The following is a 13,636-nucleotide window of genomic DNA, read 5'->3' on the forward strand; positions in this document are numbered from 1 at the left end:
AGAGTAGAGTAGGACAGAGAGGACAGGTATTGCAGCAAGAGCAGAGGGTGGGGGAAAGCCTTTCCCAGGTAGAGGCCAAACAAGAGTTGGAGGCATGAAAAGAAAAAGGAAAAAGTTGGAGGCAGGCAAGCTGAGATGTGTTTGGGGCCCTGGGCATCCAGTTGGATGATACTACGGGGTTCTCAGCCCATGGCAGACTGCTTGCTTAGTTGAAACACACATAGAGGCAGAATAGAATGGTCCTCTGTGAATGTCACCCAGCTTTAGCAGTAAACGTCCTCCAGTTTTGTTTTATCTGCCCCCATCCCCCACTGTGCCTTGGCTCTGGATTATTTTGAAGCAAATCCCAGATATCATGTTTACGGGCAAAATAATATTTTGGTTTATCGCTTTGAAAAGAGATGGTTGGGCATTTTCCCATGCACCGAAAGGTTGCTGGTTCAATTCCGGGTCAGGGAACATGCATCAGGGCACATGCCCAGATTGCGGGCTTGATCCCTGGTCAGGGTGCATGCGGGAAGCAGCCAGTTGGGTTTTAGGCTCAATCGCCAGTACGGGGTGTGAAGAAAACAGCCGATGGATGTTTCTCTCTCACATCAATGTTTCTCTCTCTCCCTCTTCCCTCTCTCTCTCAAAATCAATAAAAAAACCTAAATAAGCACACTAATACCTCTCCTACAAGAACTTTACAGTAATTCCTTAATAATATAAACTTATGAGTGCCTGCTTATAATTCCCTGATTACCTTGCAGGGTTTTTCTTTTTTTTATATAACTTATTTGTTTATATTGGTATCTAACTGAGATATTTTTAAAAATCCTAGTGCTCAGGCCTACCCAAAGATAGTGATTTAAATGGAGGGAACACTGCTGTAGAAGACCAGTCAGAGGGATTTTTTTTGCCTTTAGTTCCACTCGATCCATGCATCTCTTGGCTGCCATAATTTTCTAAGAATACAAAGACAGTAGTACTTTAGATCTAGGCTTTTAAATCTTTTTAAAAATATTTTTTTGTTGATTTCAAAAAGAGGAAGGAAGAGGGGGAGATAGAAACATTAATGATGAGAGAGAATCATTGATTGGCTACCTCCTACGTGCCTCACTCTGGGGATTGAGTCTGCAACCCCGGCATGTGCCCTGACCAGGAATTGAACTGTGACCTCCTGGTTCATGGGTCAATGCTCAGCCATTGAGCTACACTGGCCAGACTTAAAAAAAATAGTCTTAAAGAATATTTTGTAGAGAGGGAGGAACACGGTGGGGAGAAGAGAAAGAGAGAGAGATATAGGGAGAGAGATTAGAGAAACATCAATCAGTTGCCACCAGTTCACACTCTGACCGGAAATCAGACCGCAACCTAGATATGAGCCCTGACCGGGAATTGAACCCAGGACCTTCCAGTGCATGGGACATCGCTCCAACCAACTGAGCCACACTGGCCAGGGCATAGTAAGAACCTTTTTGATAAGTCCATTGACTTCTAGTCCCCACCAAGCCAAACTCACCCCAGCTGCAATAGTGTGCCAGTGTCCTATGGGTGCTGCACTTAGGAGGGTAGGAGAGGCACTGATGAAGGGGGGCTGCAGGAAAATGTGTCGGGGGTCTTCCCTATGAAGAGTCCAAGAAGGATTATCTGACATTCGTCAGAATGAGCATTGACTTTAAAATAGATTGTTCAGCTACCTGATTTGGGACAAAGAATTCTCTTCCTCACACTAAAAACAAACAATGAATGAATGGCCTTTGGGGCTCAGTGCCAAGCCAGCAGGGGTTCCTTCTTCCTGATTCCAAATTCATAGAAAGCTTACCCTTCCAGGAAGGCCCCTTTCTCTCAGAGCCTGAGGACTCCAGCCTCTGGCCTAAAAGCAGAGGGTGGGGGAGTGGAGAGCAGGGTACTGGATGGGAAGTGACCAAAGGGCTCCTCCAAACCCATCTATGCAAGATGGAAAGTCATTGTGAGGAATGTGGCTTCTGTAACTGGGGAACTGCATATGGTGGCCTTCTCTTTTCCCACCCCCAGGCTCTGAGCACACTGGGCCTCCTGCTGGAAGCATTACTTGGTTTCCTTTGGACTCTAGGGCCTTGCAGGACACATCCAGGGGTGATGGCCCCTTCCCTGCCACTGCCTTCAGAGGTACTTATCCATAGCCAGGTGGACTAACAGCATGTTTTTGTTGGAGTCAGCTAGTCCCAGAATATCTTTGCCTGGGTTGTCTGACCTCCTTCAGTTGCTCTCTGTCCCGCAAAATCCATTGGCTGGTTTCTAGAAGGCACACTACAAAACCCCTGGAAACAGCTTACTCCTGTCCCCCAGTGCTCTTCAGCCTAAGAGGGTGGAGGACAGGCAGTCGCTGGAAGGACTGACTGCATACCCCTGCCCTGTCCCCCTCTAGCTGGCTTTGTTTTCAGGGTGGCCAGCAGTCACCTGGGTCTTCAGCTGGAGTTGCCACAGGGATGTTTCCCCCTCCCCATTTTCTGCAACCTCTGCTCCAGGGCTGAGAGGAAGGTTGAGTGGGTATGCTGATATTTACTCCAGCAACCCTGTGGGAGGATGGTCCCTGGATCTGCTTTGCTGTCTCCTTATTTTCATGACTCCAGGCTCTTCAGAGTGAGAGTTCCTGGGCCCGCTTCTGCCCTCTTACAGTGCTATGCCTGAAGCCGTTTCCTGGGGTATGACCTGGCTTTTGGTTCCTTGCCAGGGCACCCTCCTGTTTTCTTGAACCGCTGGGGAAGGTTCACCCAGAATCCACCGACCCTGGGAAGCCCTGACTGGGGGAGGGCTGTAGTCAGCTTGGAGAGTCAACAGGTGGCGCTGTGGCGCCAGCTTCCCACGTGCACCGGGCAGCAGGGATGGGGGGCCACTATAACCATAGAATATTCCATTCGGTACTTGAAGGACCTTCCCCCTTGCTTCTGTCCCACTTCCTGTTAAGCCCACAGGAGGGAGACAGGATATGAAGCACGTCTCCCCGACTTGATATGGTTGGCCCTGGTTCTCTCGTGTCCTTACAGAGACTCGCTTTCTCCTGCCTTCTCTTGTTTATTCAACCTTTTATAAAAGCACGAGAGTCCCGCTTAGTGTCCAAAAACATCTTACCCAGAAACTTGTGTTGAATTCAGGTATTTGGGGATGACATTAGTCTGCCAAGGAAACCTCTCTCTGGATTCTCAAGGTTTGTGTGCTGGCTCTTTCCTCTGTCATTGGGGGCATTTAACCCAGAACCCGGGCCCCTCTGTCAGCCATGTTTCTTTGAGAAATCCCTTTGGCTCCTGAGTTCTGTCTGACCCATTGTCCAGAAATGGGTACCTAAGAGCAGTTATCCCCATAATAATGTTTGGGTGGTAAAGCAGAGAACAATGGAGGGTAAACCAGCAGGAGAGGGAGAAGCAGTACCTCAACATTTTCTCCATGATGACACCTCCTGGGCTCTTGAGACTTGGAGAGTCTGAAGCTCAGCGCCTTCCATCATGGGCACTGAGGGGACACACAGGGCGCATTGATGTGTTTGGGAGGGTCTGGGGGGTGCAGGGTCACAGGAGGAGTGTTGGAGTTGGATCTTGACAGGTGAGTGCAGGGCAGGTGCAAAAAGCATGGATCCTAGTGTGTGAGGGGCAGTGAGAGTTCTAGAAGGCCAGCTCCAAGGCAGGTGCAAAAAGCATGGATCCTAGTGTGTGAGGGGCAGTGAGAGTTCTAGAAGGCCAGCTCCAAGGCAGGTGCAAAAAGCATGGATCCTAGTGTGTGAGGGGCAGTGAGAGTTCTAGAAGGCCAGCTCCAAGGCAGGCCTACTTGGCCTGCTAGGGAGCGCTGCGCTTGGCTTAGCATGGGGCCCTATGGGAACACCCTGTGGATGAGGTCCAGGACACTGGCTTCTGCCCCGGCTGTGGTGATGAGTGCTTCCCAGAGTGCCTTCTCAGCTCCCACTGCAGCCGCAAGCCTAGCTTGCTTATCCGCACGGGTCTGACTTGGTGCCTTCCTGCCGGTCTTTCCTGCTACCCTGTTGCTGCACGGGCAAGCTCCATGACCTGTGTCCCCCTCAGTGCAGCCAGGTCAGGGAAGAGCCAGGGCCCCAGACCTGCATTCAGCCCTGGCTTGAGGTGCAGCCTCACACACGTGAGAGTGGGGAGGTCATTTCCAGGGCCTTGGGGGGTCCATCTAGAGATCAAAGGTGCAATCCCTTGTCCCTGGGCAGCCAGACAAGGAACAAGCGATACAGAGTGATGAGAACAAGCCAGACGAATGCAACTGGATGGGGCACAGGAGGATCAGGAGAGGCTTTTGGGGGGTCAGGTAGAAATTGAGCTGGGTCTGAGTCCTCAGCAAGAGTTCACAAACAGAAGGGGAGGAGCCATTGCAGACTGGAGTGCCGAGTGCAGGGGCAGGGAAACAAGGCAGGTGAGAACCCTGCGTGTTCCAAGAAGGGCCAGTGGTTTGGTGTTACTAGAGCAGAGAGCTGTGTGCCAGCCGGAGGCTGAGGGCAGGTGTTGGAGGGATGGAAGCAGAGGGGTGACATGATCGGATAGTCTTGGAGAAAGATCACTCTGGCTTCACTTAGGGCATGTATTGCCAAGCAGTACAGTCACCGCTAGGGAGGAGGCCAGTTAGTAGCTGCTAAAACCACCCAGGACAGAAGTTGTGATGGGGATGACTCGGGGAGTCGTCTGTCTGGAGTTGAAATGGATAGGACTAGATAATGGCTTGGGGGAGGGGTGGAGGCCTGAGAGCTTGGGAGGTGCAGGGGCGATCCGGCCCTCGTGGACAGGCTGCATTGGGTATGTCTTGGGGACACTCAGCAGCCGTGGTCTAGCAGGCAGTTGGGCATAAGGGTCTGGGCTGAGATAAACCTGTCAGGGAGGAGATTGGCAGGCAGCCAGAGTTGCTTGAATCAAGGGCAGGGGATGATTCTGTCAGCAGCCCCAATTTTAATTCATCTCAATATCTTCCTTTCATCCCCCCCCCGCCCCCAAGGATTCCAGGGCGCTCCTTGGATTGGGTGGTTATGGCACTGGTGGGCCTGCTAGTGGCTTGGCCAGGCTGTGGCCTAGATTGGCATAGGTTTAGGAATAGAGGGAGTAGGAGGAGGGCGAGTGGCTTGGGTTGGCAGGAGGGAGAATGGTGAGGAGTGAGGTTTATGGAGGGAAGAATTGCCCAGAATCTTTCTGGGCTAGGTTGAAGAAACAGGTCTAACAGGAAGGGAGGGAGAGGACGTGGATGACACAAAACAGCACGAAACACACAGGGCTGGGGGGTGCCTGCCCTGCACTGAGAGGGAGACCCTAAGAGCTGCAAGCTGACATGGGGGGTGGGGCGAGCAGGCTGAGGCCTCAAGAGGACCCTGGATGGCTCTTGTGCTGGGTTCTGCATTTTCCCAGGCTTCTTTTGGCAACCCTGGTGCTCCATAGCTGGGGCTGGGCTGGGAGGGTACCGAGGAGAGATGGGTCCCTGCTGTGCTGCTGCTGTCATTGCTGCCGCCACCACCACCCTGGGCCCAACCTCGCACAGCACCGTTGGAGTCCTGCCCGAGTCAGCTGCCTGCCCAGCATTGTTGGTGGGGCGGTTAGGGAGAAGTGTCACCCTTGGGCTTGCCTCTCCAGCTTTGCTTGCTGGGTCCACCAGGTGGCACACATGCCCTCTCCCCCCTCCCTGCTCCAGCTAGGGATTGGCCTAAGGGCTCTGTGCTGGGAGGTTGGGGCTTAGTCAGACTTGCCTTTCTTTCTGGGCCCCTCCAGTTGACTTCCACTTCCTCTGAGTCAGGTACGTCTCTTCTCTCTGGCTTCTGGGGTACCCGGGAGCTCCCTCCACCTCCAGGGCTTCAGCCCAGTGGGGGGCAGGCTGGTGGGCAGGCAGGGGCTGAGACAGGGAAACCTGAGCCCTGGGCCACGAGGTCCCGGCTGCTAATTTTAGAGAGCACATGTCACTGGAAACTCTCCCCTCCTGCCAGGAACCAGCGGCCTGGCTCTCCCAGTTCTGCCATGGGCCCCTAGAACCTGTCCCCAACCCAGGAAGCAAGGTGGGCATCTCAGGTCCCCTGGAGCCTGGTCCCCTCTAAGTCCTTGTTTTTGACAGGGCTTCTGATGGCCCAGGCTCTAGGTCCTAATCTGGGAAGTGCCGGTTTCCCGGTCCTCGGTCCTGGGTATCTTGTCAGCGAGAGCTTGCCTTGTTTACTTGCTGTTCCCTCGGGCTGCCTGAGTAGCAGGTGTCCATGAGAACCCCATGAAGGCCAGCTGGCGGCCCGGGAATGGGCCTGGACGAAGCAGACTTTCCCGCTTTCCCAGGGCTCCTGCACATACATGTCTTCCTACAAGCTATGGCTGGCTTGGGTCCCTACCCCAGGTGTATGGGGAGAGTTGTCTATCCGCACCTCTCGGTTTTGACCATTTGAGGGTGACTTCAGGAAATGGAGCAGCGTGTGCCCCCAACTGCTGCCTGTTTGCCTCTCATGGCTTGGCTGGCCCTGTTCTCCTAGCCACAGAGGCCCTCAGTGTGGCAATATTATCTAACAGATGTGTTCTAGCAGCTGCCTGTAGAACATGTTTGGGATGGGGGTGGGGAGAAAAAGAGCCATTTCCATTTCTCTCAGTTGGCCTGGGAGTGGGTCCTTGGAAATTTAAAATGTACAGTCGTTCCTAGCTCAGGCCTTGGGGTCAGACAGACAGGAGTGGGGATTCTAGCCACACCCACTTCTGGCTCTTGACCTTGACCAGTTGCCTTAACCTGTTGAGCCTCAGTTTCTCCCCTGTGAAATGGGGGCAATGATCTCCCCTACCTCACATGTTAGGTGTAAGGATTTGGCTGGCTTTTTGGAAGCGCCCCCAGGCACTAACTGCTTGTTTAGGGCGAACCTGACCTTGCATTGAGGAAAATGGCACTGTTCTGGCTTCTCTGGCACCTCCAGGTCCTGACCCGGAAAGTGCTAGGTTCCAGGCCCTTAGGCTATAGCTTACCCCACTTGGGTGTCCTGTCAGGCTCCTGTTTCCTGTGCCTGCCATTTGGGGGCAGTGTTAATCATTCTGGCACAGAGGACAGCTCCTGGTCCACCTTTTCCCTCATGTTGCTAGATCCAGGCCTGCAGCGTCTCGCTTGGCTGCCCTGGCAATCCAAGAGAGCAGGTCTAGGCTGGAGGCAGCATGGGGCGGGAGCAACCAAGAAATTCATGTCAGCCATTTTCCCCTTTCTTTTGCTCACTTCTTCCTTTTTGTAAACATTCACAGCCTGCTTAGACGCCTGGTGACCCTCATCTCTCAGCAGGCCACGCTGCTGGCCTCCAATGAAGCCTTTAAAAAGCAGGCAGAGAGTGCTAGTGAGGCGGCCAAGAAGTATATGGAAGAGAATGAGAAGCTGAAGGTGAGTTCTGCCTGCCTGACCCCATCATGTGACATTCTTGATGGGCCACTGTGAGCCTATCAGTGACACTGGTTATTGGGAAAGCCTAGGAATTGGGTGGAGGGGCATAGGGGCAGTTCTCAGTGGGGGCATGTACAGGAGGAGACTGGGGGGCTGGGAGCGAGAGGGGGTGCTCTTGCTGCTCTCTCACTTCTACCTGCTACATTCAGGCCAGACTCTTTCCTGGTACAACTGGCTCCCTAATGAGCTGAGCCCTGTGCTGTGACCGGTGGGCACGTTCACACAGAAGAGCATTGCTATGCGCTGGGGACGAGGCAGGGATGGGGTGTAGCCAATCCTAGAAGGTCTGTGAGGAGAGGTGAGGTGTGAGCCAAGCTGGGAAGGAGGCTGATGGGCTTGGATTCCGGGGCAGGATAGAGTTGGACCGGTAGGGTCGAGTTTGGGGCTCCTTGGCCAGAGTGAGCTGTGGAGCCTGGCGGGGAGGAAGGAGCATTGGTCACTTGGGAGTGACTGGCAGCCATCCCCAGATGACAGCAGGTTGACTCATTGGATGGACTGGTAAGCTCTGAGGAGCTGCTGAGAAAGGAGGCAGGGCTGGGGGCCAGGGTGGGCAGGGTGTGTGCCCTGTGAGCTGCAACAGGTGGCCCTGCTGGCTCTGGCCTTTCCTGATGGCTAGGAACAAGCAGTGGCCCAGTTCCGTGCTGACATTTCCGAAGGGGCAAGTGCCCAGGCAGCTTGAGGAATCACAGCTCAGTGGGGAGGACGATGCTGGAGTGCCTCCCTTCCTCTCCCCCCCCTCCCCGCCACCTCCCTCTCTCTACCCCTCTCCCTCCCTCTCTCCCAAGTAACCAGGCCCTTGGCACTCTTCCTAGGAAGCTGTTGGTGGTGGAGTCAAGTTGGATGCCAGGGAGGGGAAGTTGGAGTTAGCGAACAGTGACTTGCAGGCTGAGCTGAAGAAGCTGAAGGATGAACTGGCCACCAACAAGCAAAGTGAGCATTGTCCTCAGGTGTCCCCTGGTCCCCAGAAGTCTGGAGCCTCTGCTGGTGGCTGCTACTGCTCTTGTGCCAAAGTATTAATAACAAACACGCGGGCTCAGGAGCTGGGTGTAAACAAACAAGTGACACCCTTATCATCCACCTCAGACAGCCTGTGGGGCTCAGTGCTTTAGCGGTGCACACGGCGGCCCGCTAAGCAGGGCCTTGGGAGTCCCAGAGGCCTGAAAACTAATTCCAGAGCATCTCGCCCAGTGCCAGGCATGGTGTGTGGGCATTGTTGTCACCAGGGTCTCACGGGTAAGGAAGGAATGAACTCAGGAGGCTAAATGACAGCTGGTTGAGATGTTCCCCCAAACCCCACAGCAGGTTCCCAGATTCCTGAAGGCCTCTCCAACATTCCTCTCTTGTCCTCAGCTTCCAGGCTGGGCTTCTGCTCCCTGCCTCTTGCTGTCACTCCCAGTATTCTCAGAATGTTTGTCCCATGCCTTCAGACTTCCTGAAATCACCCCTGCCAGAAGCCACTCCGGGTATCTTCATTAAAGGGGCTGGTGGTCCTTGGTATTTTCCCACTTCCCCCAGCTTAGTTGGCCAACTTCCCCATTTGGGGGGCTCTCAGGGCAGCCCGCAGAGGAGCTTTCTTGAGAAGAGGGGTCTCCTAGACCTCACTGGGGACAGATTCAGGGTCTGTATTTGATGTCAACACAAGCAGGGTTTTCTCGCTAATCCCCATCTTTTCATTACTTAGAACTAGAGAAAGCTGAAAACGAGGTTCTGGCCATGCAGAAGCAGTCTGAGGGCCTGACCAAGGAGTATGACCGCCTGATGGAGGAGCACAGGAAGATACAGGTCAGCATGCCCTGTCCTGCTCTGTTTGAAGGGAGGCCCCTCTGCATGGGGGAGGCCGCTGCTCTCCTGCTGCAGGCCCTTCAAGAGCCCGTGGCAGTAGGGGCTGCTCCCTCTCTCTTGCTCCCCCTTTCTCTGTTGCTGCTGAATCTGGGCCCAGCAGCCAGAACCCTTTTTGGGCAGGAGGAGTGTGGTCTAGCAGATGGCAGCCACTTACTAAGGTGGTCTTGGCTGTGGGGTTGGCGTCATGCCCAGCATCAGTGTCCTTGAGAGGAACTCTTGCCCTGTGTGATCCCCATTCCTGGTCTGGTGTCCACTCCAGTTCAGACCACTGAAGGTGCCTCATCACACAACAGGCATACAGGGAACTCCAGGACTGGCTGCTGGCCTTTTCTCTGTAGGGGTTGCAGGGTGACGTAGGGGCAAAAAGCTGGGGCATTGCAGGCTCTCCCCAGCCCAGCAGGTACTAGTCACTGTCATCACCTGTGCTTCCAGGCCTGGTCTGAGCCCTGGAAGCTCAAATGGCCTGGAAATGGGGCATGAGGGCCAGGTAAACACTCCTAAGTTCTGACAGCTTGCCTCGGTGCTTGGCAACCCAAGTTTGGGCACCACAGTGGTCAAAGAGGGAGGGCCTAGCCCCCAGATGGGGCCAATAGCCTCAGTGTAGGGCAGACTTGCAGGCATGAACTCTAAAAGGTGTGTAGAGTTGGGAAGAGCCTGGCCAGGAACTTGGAAGGGACTCAGAAAGGCCTGGAAGCTGAGCTGTGGGCATGGGGGCAGGGGCGGGGTGGGGCCCAAGAGGAGGTATTGGTTTGGGGTCAGCTGGTGTTAGGGTTGAGCCTCTTCACTAGAATGAGGCTACTCCCATCCTTGCAAGGTTTGGGGTACTGCTGAGGGTGGGGACTTTTGTCACCTGGATACCTGTCATTTGGGGAAAAGGGGCGCCATACCTGGCTTCTGGGGTGGAGGGGCTAGAGGGCGAAGGGGAGGAGTGTGCCACTCCAGTGCTTTTTGATTTTTGTCCCTTTTTAGATGAAGATAGATGGTCCCACGGACAAGAAGGAGGAGTGAGGGCACCTCCTTTCCACCTGTGGCCGTGGCCTGGCCCACGTTTGCTGCTTCCTGAGGGCCAGGCCTTCTTCGGTATTTGCACTTCCTGCCCCTCACACTGCTTACAGTTTCTTGTCCTCACAGCACTCCACTGGAGCCTGGATTTTCACCTGCTCAGGATGAAAAGGCGGGCACCTGGAACCCTTGCAGTGGGGTTTGCTTCCTGCTGGGTTGAGCCCCTTTTTGTGTTGCTCGTTCATGTTTGGGGTTCCAAGGCCCCCTTTCTCTCGTCCTGCCAGGCGGATGGAGCAGGCAGAGTAGTTTCTTTTGGCAATAAAGGTTGTTATGAAGTGTCCGTTGTGTATCTGTGCAACAGGCTGCGAGGAGGTCTCTTTCTCCCCCACCCTAGAGTGATGATAGCTCAGACAGAGACCCCAAGTCTTTGTCCTTCCAGGTACTTTTCTTTCAACTTAAAAGCTCTAATCCTTAAAGGCTCCCCACCCCAGGCTAGGTCCAGGCTCATGCTTGCTCTCTGCTCCCCAGGCCAGGCTCTACTTTATGGCGACTTGGGATGTGTCTGTCCTATTGGTCTCCCTGGGGGTTGGCCACTGGGCCCAGGGGAGCTAGACTCGGTAAACTGGTGGGTCCTCCCAGTGGCAGACTCGCCTGCCTCTGAGTCCTGTTCATCACAGTTAGGACAGACAGAACGTGGCAGAGTGCCACTAGTCACTCCCTGCCCTCCCCGCCCTCCCACGGTTTGCAAGATGACCTCTGAGTAATGCCGGCTGGGAGAGGAGTCTCGCCCTTGGCAGTGACCTATGACTGGCCCAGGGCAGAGCTAGGTGGAGGGGAGGGACTCTGGATTGGTTGGGTGCAGCTCCGAGAACATGGCAGGTGTGCCAGTCTGCTTGGAGAGCCTGCTCCTCCAGCCTGCTTCCCCTCAGCACCCCCCTAGGCTGGCTTCTGTAGGTAGCCTCCATGGAGCAGGGCCTACTACTTAGGGTCAGCCTGAGGGCGAGGGCAGGGGTGGCTAGGGCTGCCAACCTGAGGACTGGGCAAGGGACCTGGGGAGCAGGCGGGGTGGGTATATTCTTTTGAAATTGGGGGGGGTTCCCTGAAGATGGTGATGTTGATAACCAGCCTTGTGCTCCCCTCCTGCCCCGGCCAGGCCTGGGCTGGTGGCTCCCTTTTCCGGTGTCTGTCTCTTCCCACTTCTCCCCGGGTGGTGCCTACTGGGAGGGGCCCCCAGGTGACACCCTCTGGTTGCTATGCCAAGGCCAAAGGCTTGTCCCGCTTTTCCAGGAAGTGTTCCCTGACGACCATGGTCTTCTAAACTCAACCTTCAAACTTCTAGAGGCCAGAGTCCAACCAGTGTGGCTTCGGGTTCTTTCCTGGCCAGCCCCAAGCGGCCTCTGAGCCCCCTTGGCATCAGGCCCTGGGCTGGGCAGAGCAGAGGAGTCTGCGTAGCTGGGGGTCATAGACTCTTAGAGGTGGAAGGCAAGGCACCCACCTAGTCTCCAGCTGCGGTATCCAGCCCCTCTGGCTACTCCCGAGTTATTTTCCTCCAGCAGCCTTCCTCTTAGCAGAATTGTCTCCAGCATCCCCACCTGGCTGGCCCCCTGCCTGATCCACTTCCTCCCTGTCTTCCGCTTAGATTGCCTGTCCCTGTGTCGCAAGTTCCTACCTCGGGACAGCTTCCTGAGTAAATGGTGCCTGCCCACAGCTCTCCTGGCCCCAGCCAGGCAGCCCACCCTCTGTCAGGTTCTCTTTTGGTGATGTCAGTGTGTTCTGAGTCTTTGGTGGTGGTGTGGCAGGTGGCTTGGAGGCCATTTGGCAAGAAGTGACAAAGATCTATGCCAAGGCATGGCATCCCTGTTAGGGAGTGGAGAGGGTAAGGAGTTGGTGTGAGGCTGGGGTGGAGTGGGAATGGAGTGGGCCTGAAGGCGATGATACCAGGCTCTGTCCAACTGGTGGGGAGGAATCGCCAGGGGCCAGGGCCTGGTGTGAGGAGCCTCACCACCCTAGGAGCCAGGCTGGAGATGTGGGAGCTGCCAGCACACAGGGTTCTGGAAGTTGCAGGCATAATGAGAGCTGAGGGGTTGCATTGTGAGAAGCTTTAAAAGAAGGGTGGGGCAGGGGTTGAGTCTGAAGAGCAGGTTGTCAGGTGTTCTACAGGAGCTGGCCTGTTGGGGAGGCGTCTCCTCTGCGCCAGCATAGGCTATAGAAAGGCCTTCCCAAGCTCTGAGGACCTGCCCCCTGTCCAGGATCTTGGTGACCGTCAGAGCATGGCTGATGGTAGCATCATAGGCCAGAGCCCTCCCTGGCTGCACAGCTGGGGCTAAAGGCCCTCCTTACTAAGGGGACAATGCCTTGCTATATAAAGAGCCCATAGAGGAACAAACTGTCACGTTTCTCTGAGGGTCCAGGCTAACATCCAGAGTGAGCACCAGGCTCCTAAAACTTGACTTTCACCCCAGGCCTGCTTCAGCTGATGACTGGGCTGGTCCTGACATCGCCTCCACCCCTGCCCCCCCACCCCCAGCGCCCATGCCTTGTCCCACCCTTCCTCCTGTGGCACTGGATAGAGCGCCCGGCTCTCACCTAAGGCTGAAGCCTCTCGTGCTTGAGGTCCTGCCCACAAGGACCTGAATGGAGCCATTGTCTCCAGTTCTTTCCCACCCTTCTTTTAAGTTGTGCTAAAATATATGTAACCTAAAACTTCAATTTTAATCATTAAGGTTACACTTCATTGGCGTCAAGGATGTCATTGTGTGTCACTGCCATCCATTCCCAGAACTTTTCATCTTGCAAAACTGAAACTGCTCCATTAAGCACTCACCCCCATCCTCCTCCTCCAGCCGCTGGCACCAAGCAGCCCACTCTCCGTCTCTCTGAATCTAACTCCTCTAGCGGCCGCCTAGCATGGAATCATACAGTGTTTGCCTTTTTTGTGTTTGACTCCTTCCATTTAGCATAATGTCCTCAAGTTCATCCATGTTGTAGTGCGTGTCAGATTTTCCTTTTATAGGCTGAATAATATTCCACCGTATGAATAGACCACATTTTGTTCATGTATTCCTCTGTTAATGGACACTTGGGTTGTTTCCAGCCCTTCTTTCTTTTTTTGTTAATCCTCATCCGAGGATATTTTTCCGCTGATTTTTAAAGAGAGTGGAAGGGAGGGGGAGAGACAGAAACATCAACGTGAGAGAGCCACATGACCAGGGCTGCAATCGAGCTGGTAACTCGGGTATGTGCCCTTGACCAGAATGGAACCGAGGATCCTTCTGTCTGTGGGCTGACACTCTGTCCACTAAGCCAAACTGGCTAAGGCTCCGGCCCTTCTTTCTTAATCCCACTCCAATTAGGCTTTTGCACACCCCCAACCCAAACTTCTCTTGTCCAG

At 54.6% G+C, this 13,636-nt stretch overlaps 1 protein-coding gene across 1 annotated transcript in view; it reads left to right on the top strand.

Moving 5' to 3' along the window:
• Positions 1-10,585, top strand: part of BCAP31 (B-cell receptor-associated protein 31) — a 23,477-nt gene extending 12,892 nt beyond the window's left edge. The window contains exons 5-8 of the mRNA XM_006766940.2: positions 7,209-7,341; positions 8,214-8,331; positions 9,083-9,183; positions 10,213-10,585. Coding sequence (XP_006767003.1) covers positions 7,209-7,341; positions 8,214-8,331; positions 9,083-9,183; positions 10,213-10,251 — 391 coding nt within the window. The 3' untranslated portion in view covers positions 10,252-10,585. The remainder of the gene's footprint in view (positions 1-7,208; positions 7,342-8,213; positions 8,332-9,082; positions 9,184-10,212) is intronic.
• Positions 10,586-13,636: the final 3,051 nt, after the last annotated feature.

This window comes from Myotis davidii, unplaced genomic scaffold (genome assembly GCF_000327345.1).
Source record: "Myotis davidii unplaced genomic scaffold, ASM32734v1 scaffold462, whole genome shotgun sequence".
Lineage (NCBI taxonomy): Eukaryota > Metazoa > Chordata > Mammalia > Chiroptera > Vespertilionidae > Myotis > Myotis davidii.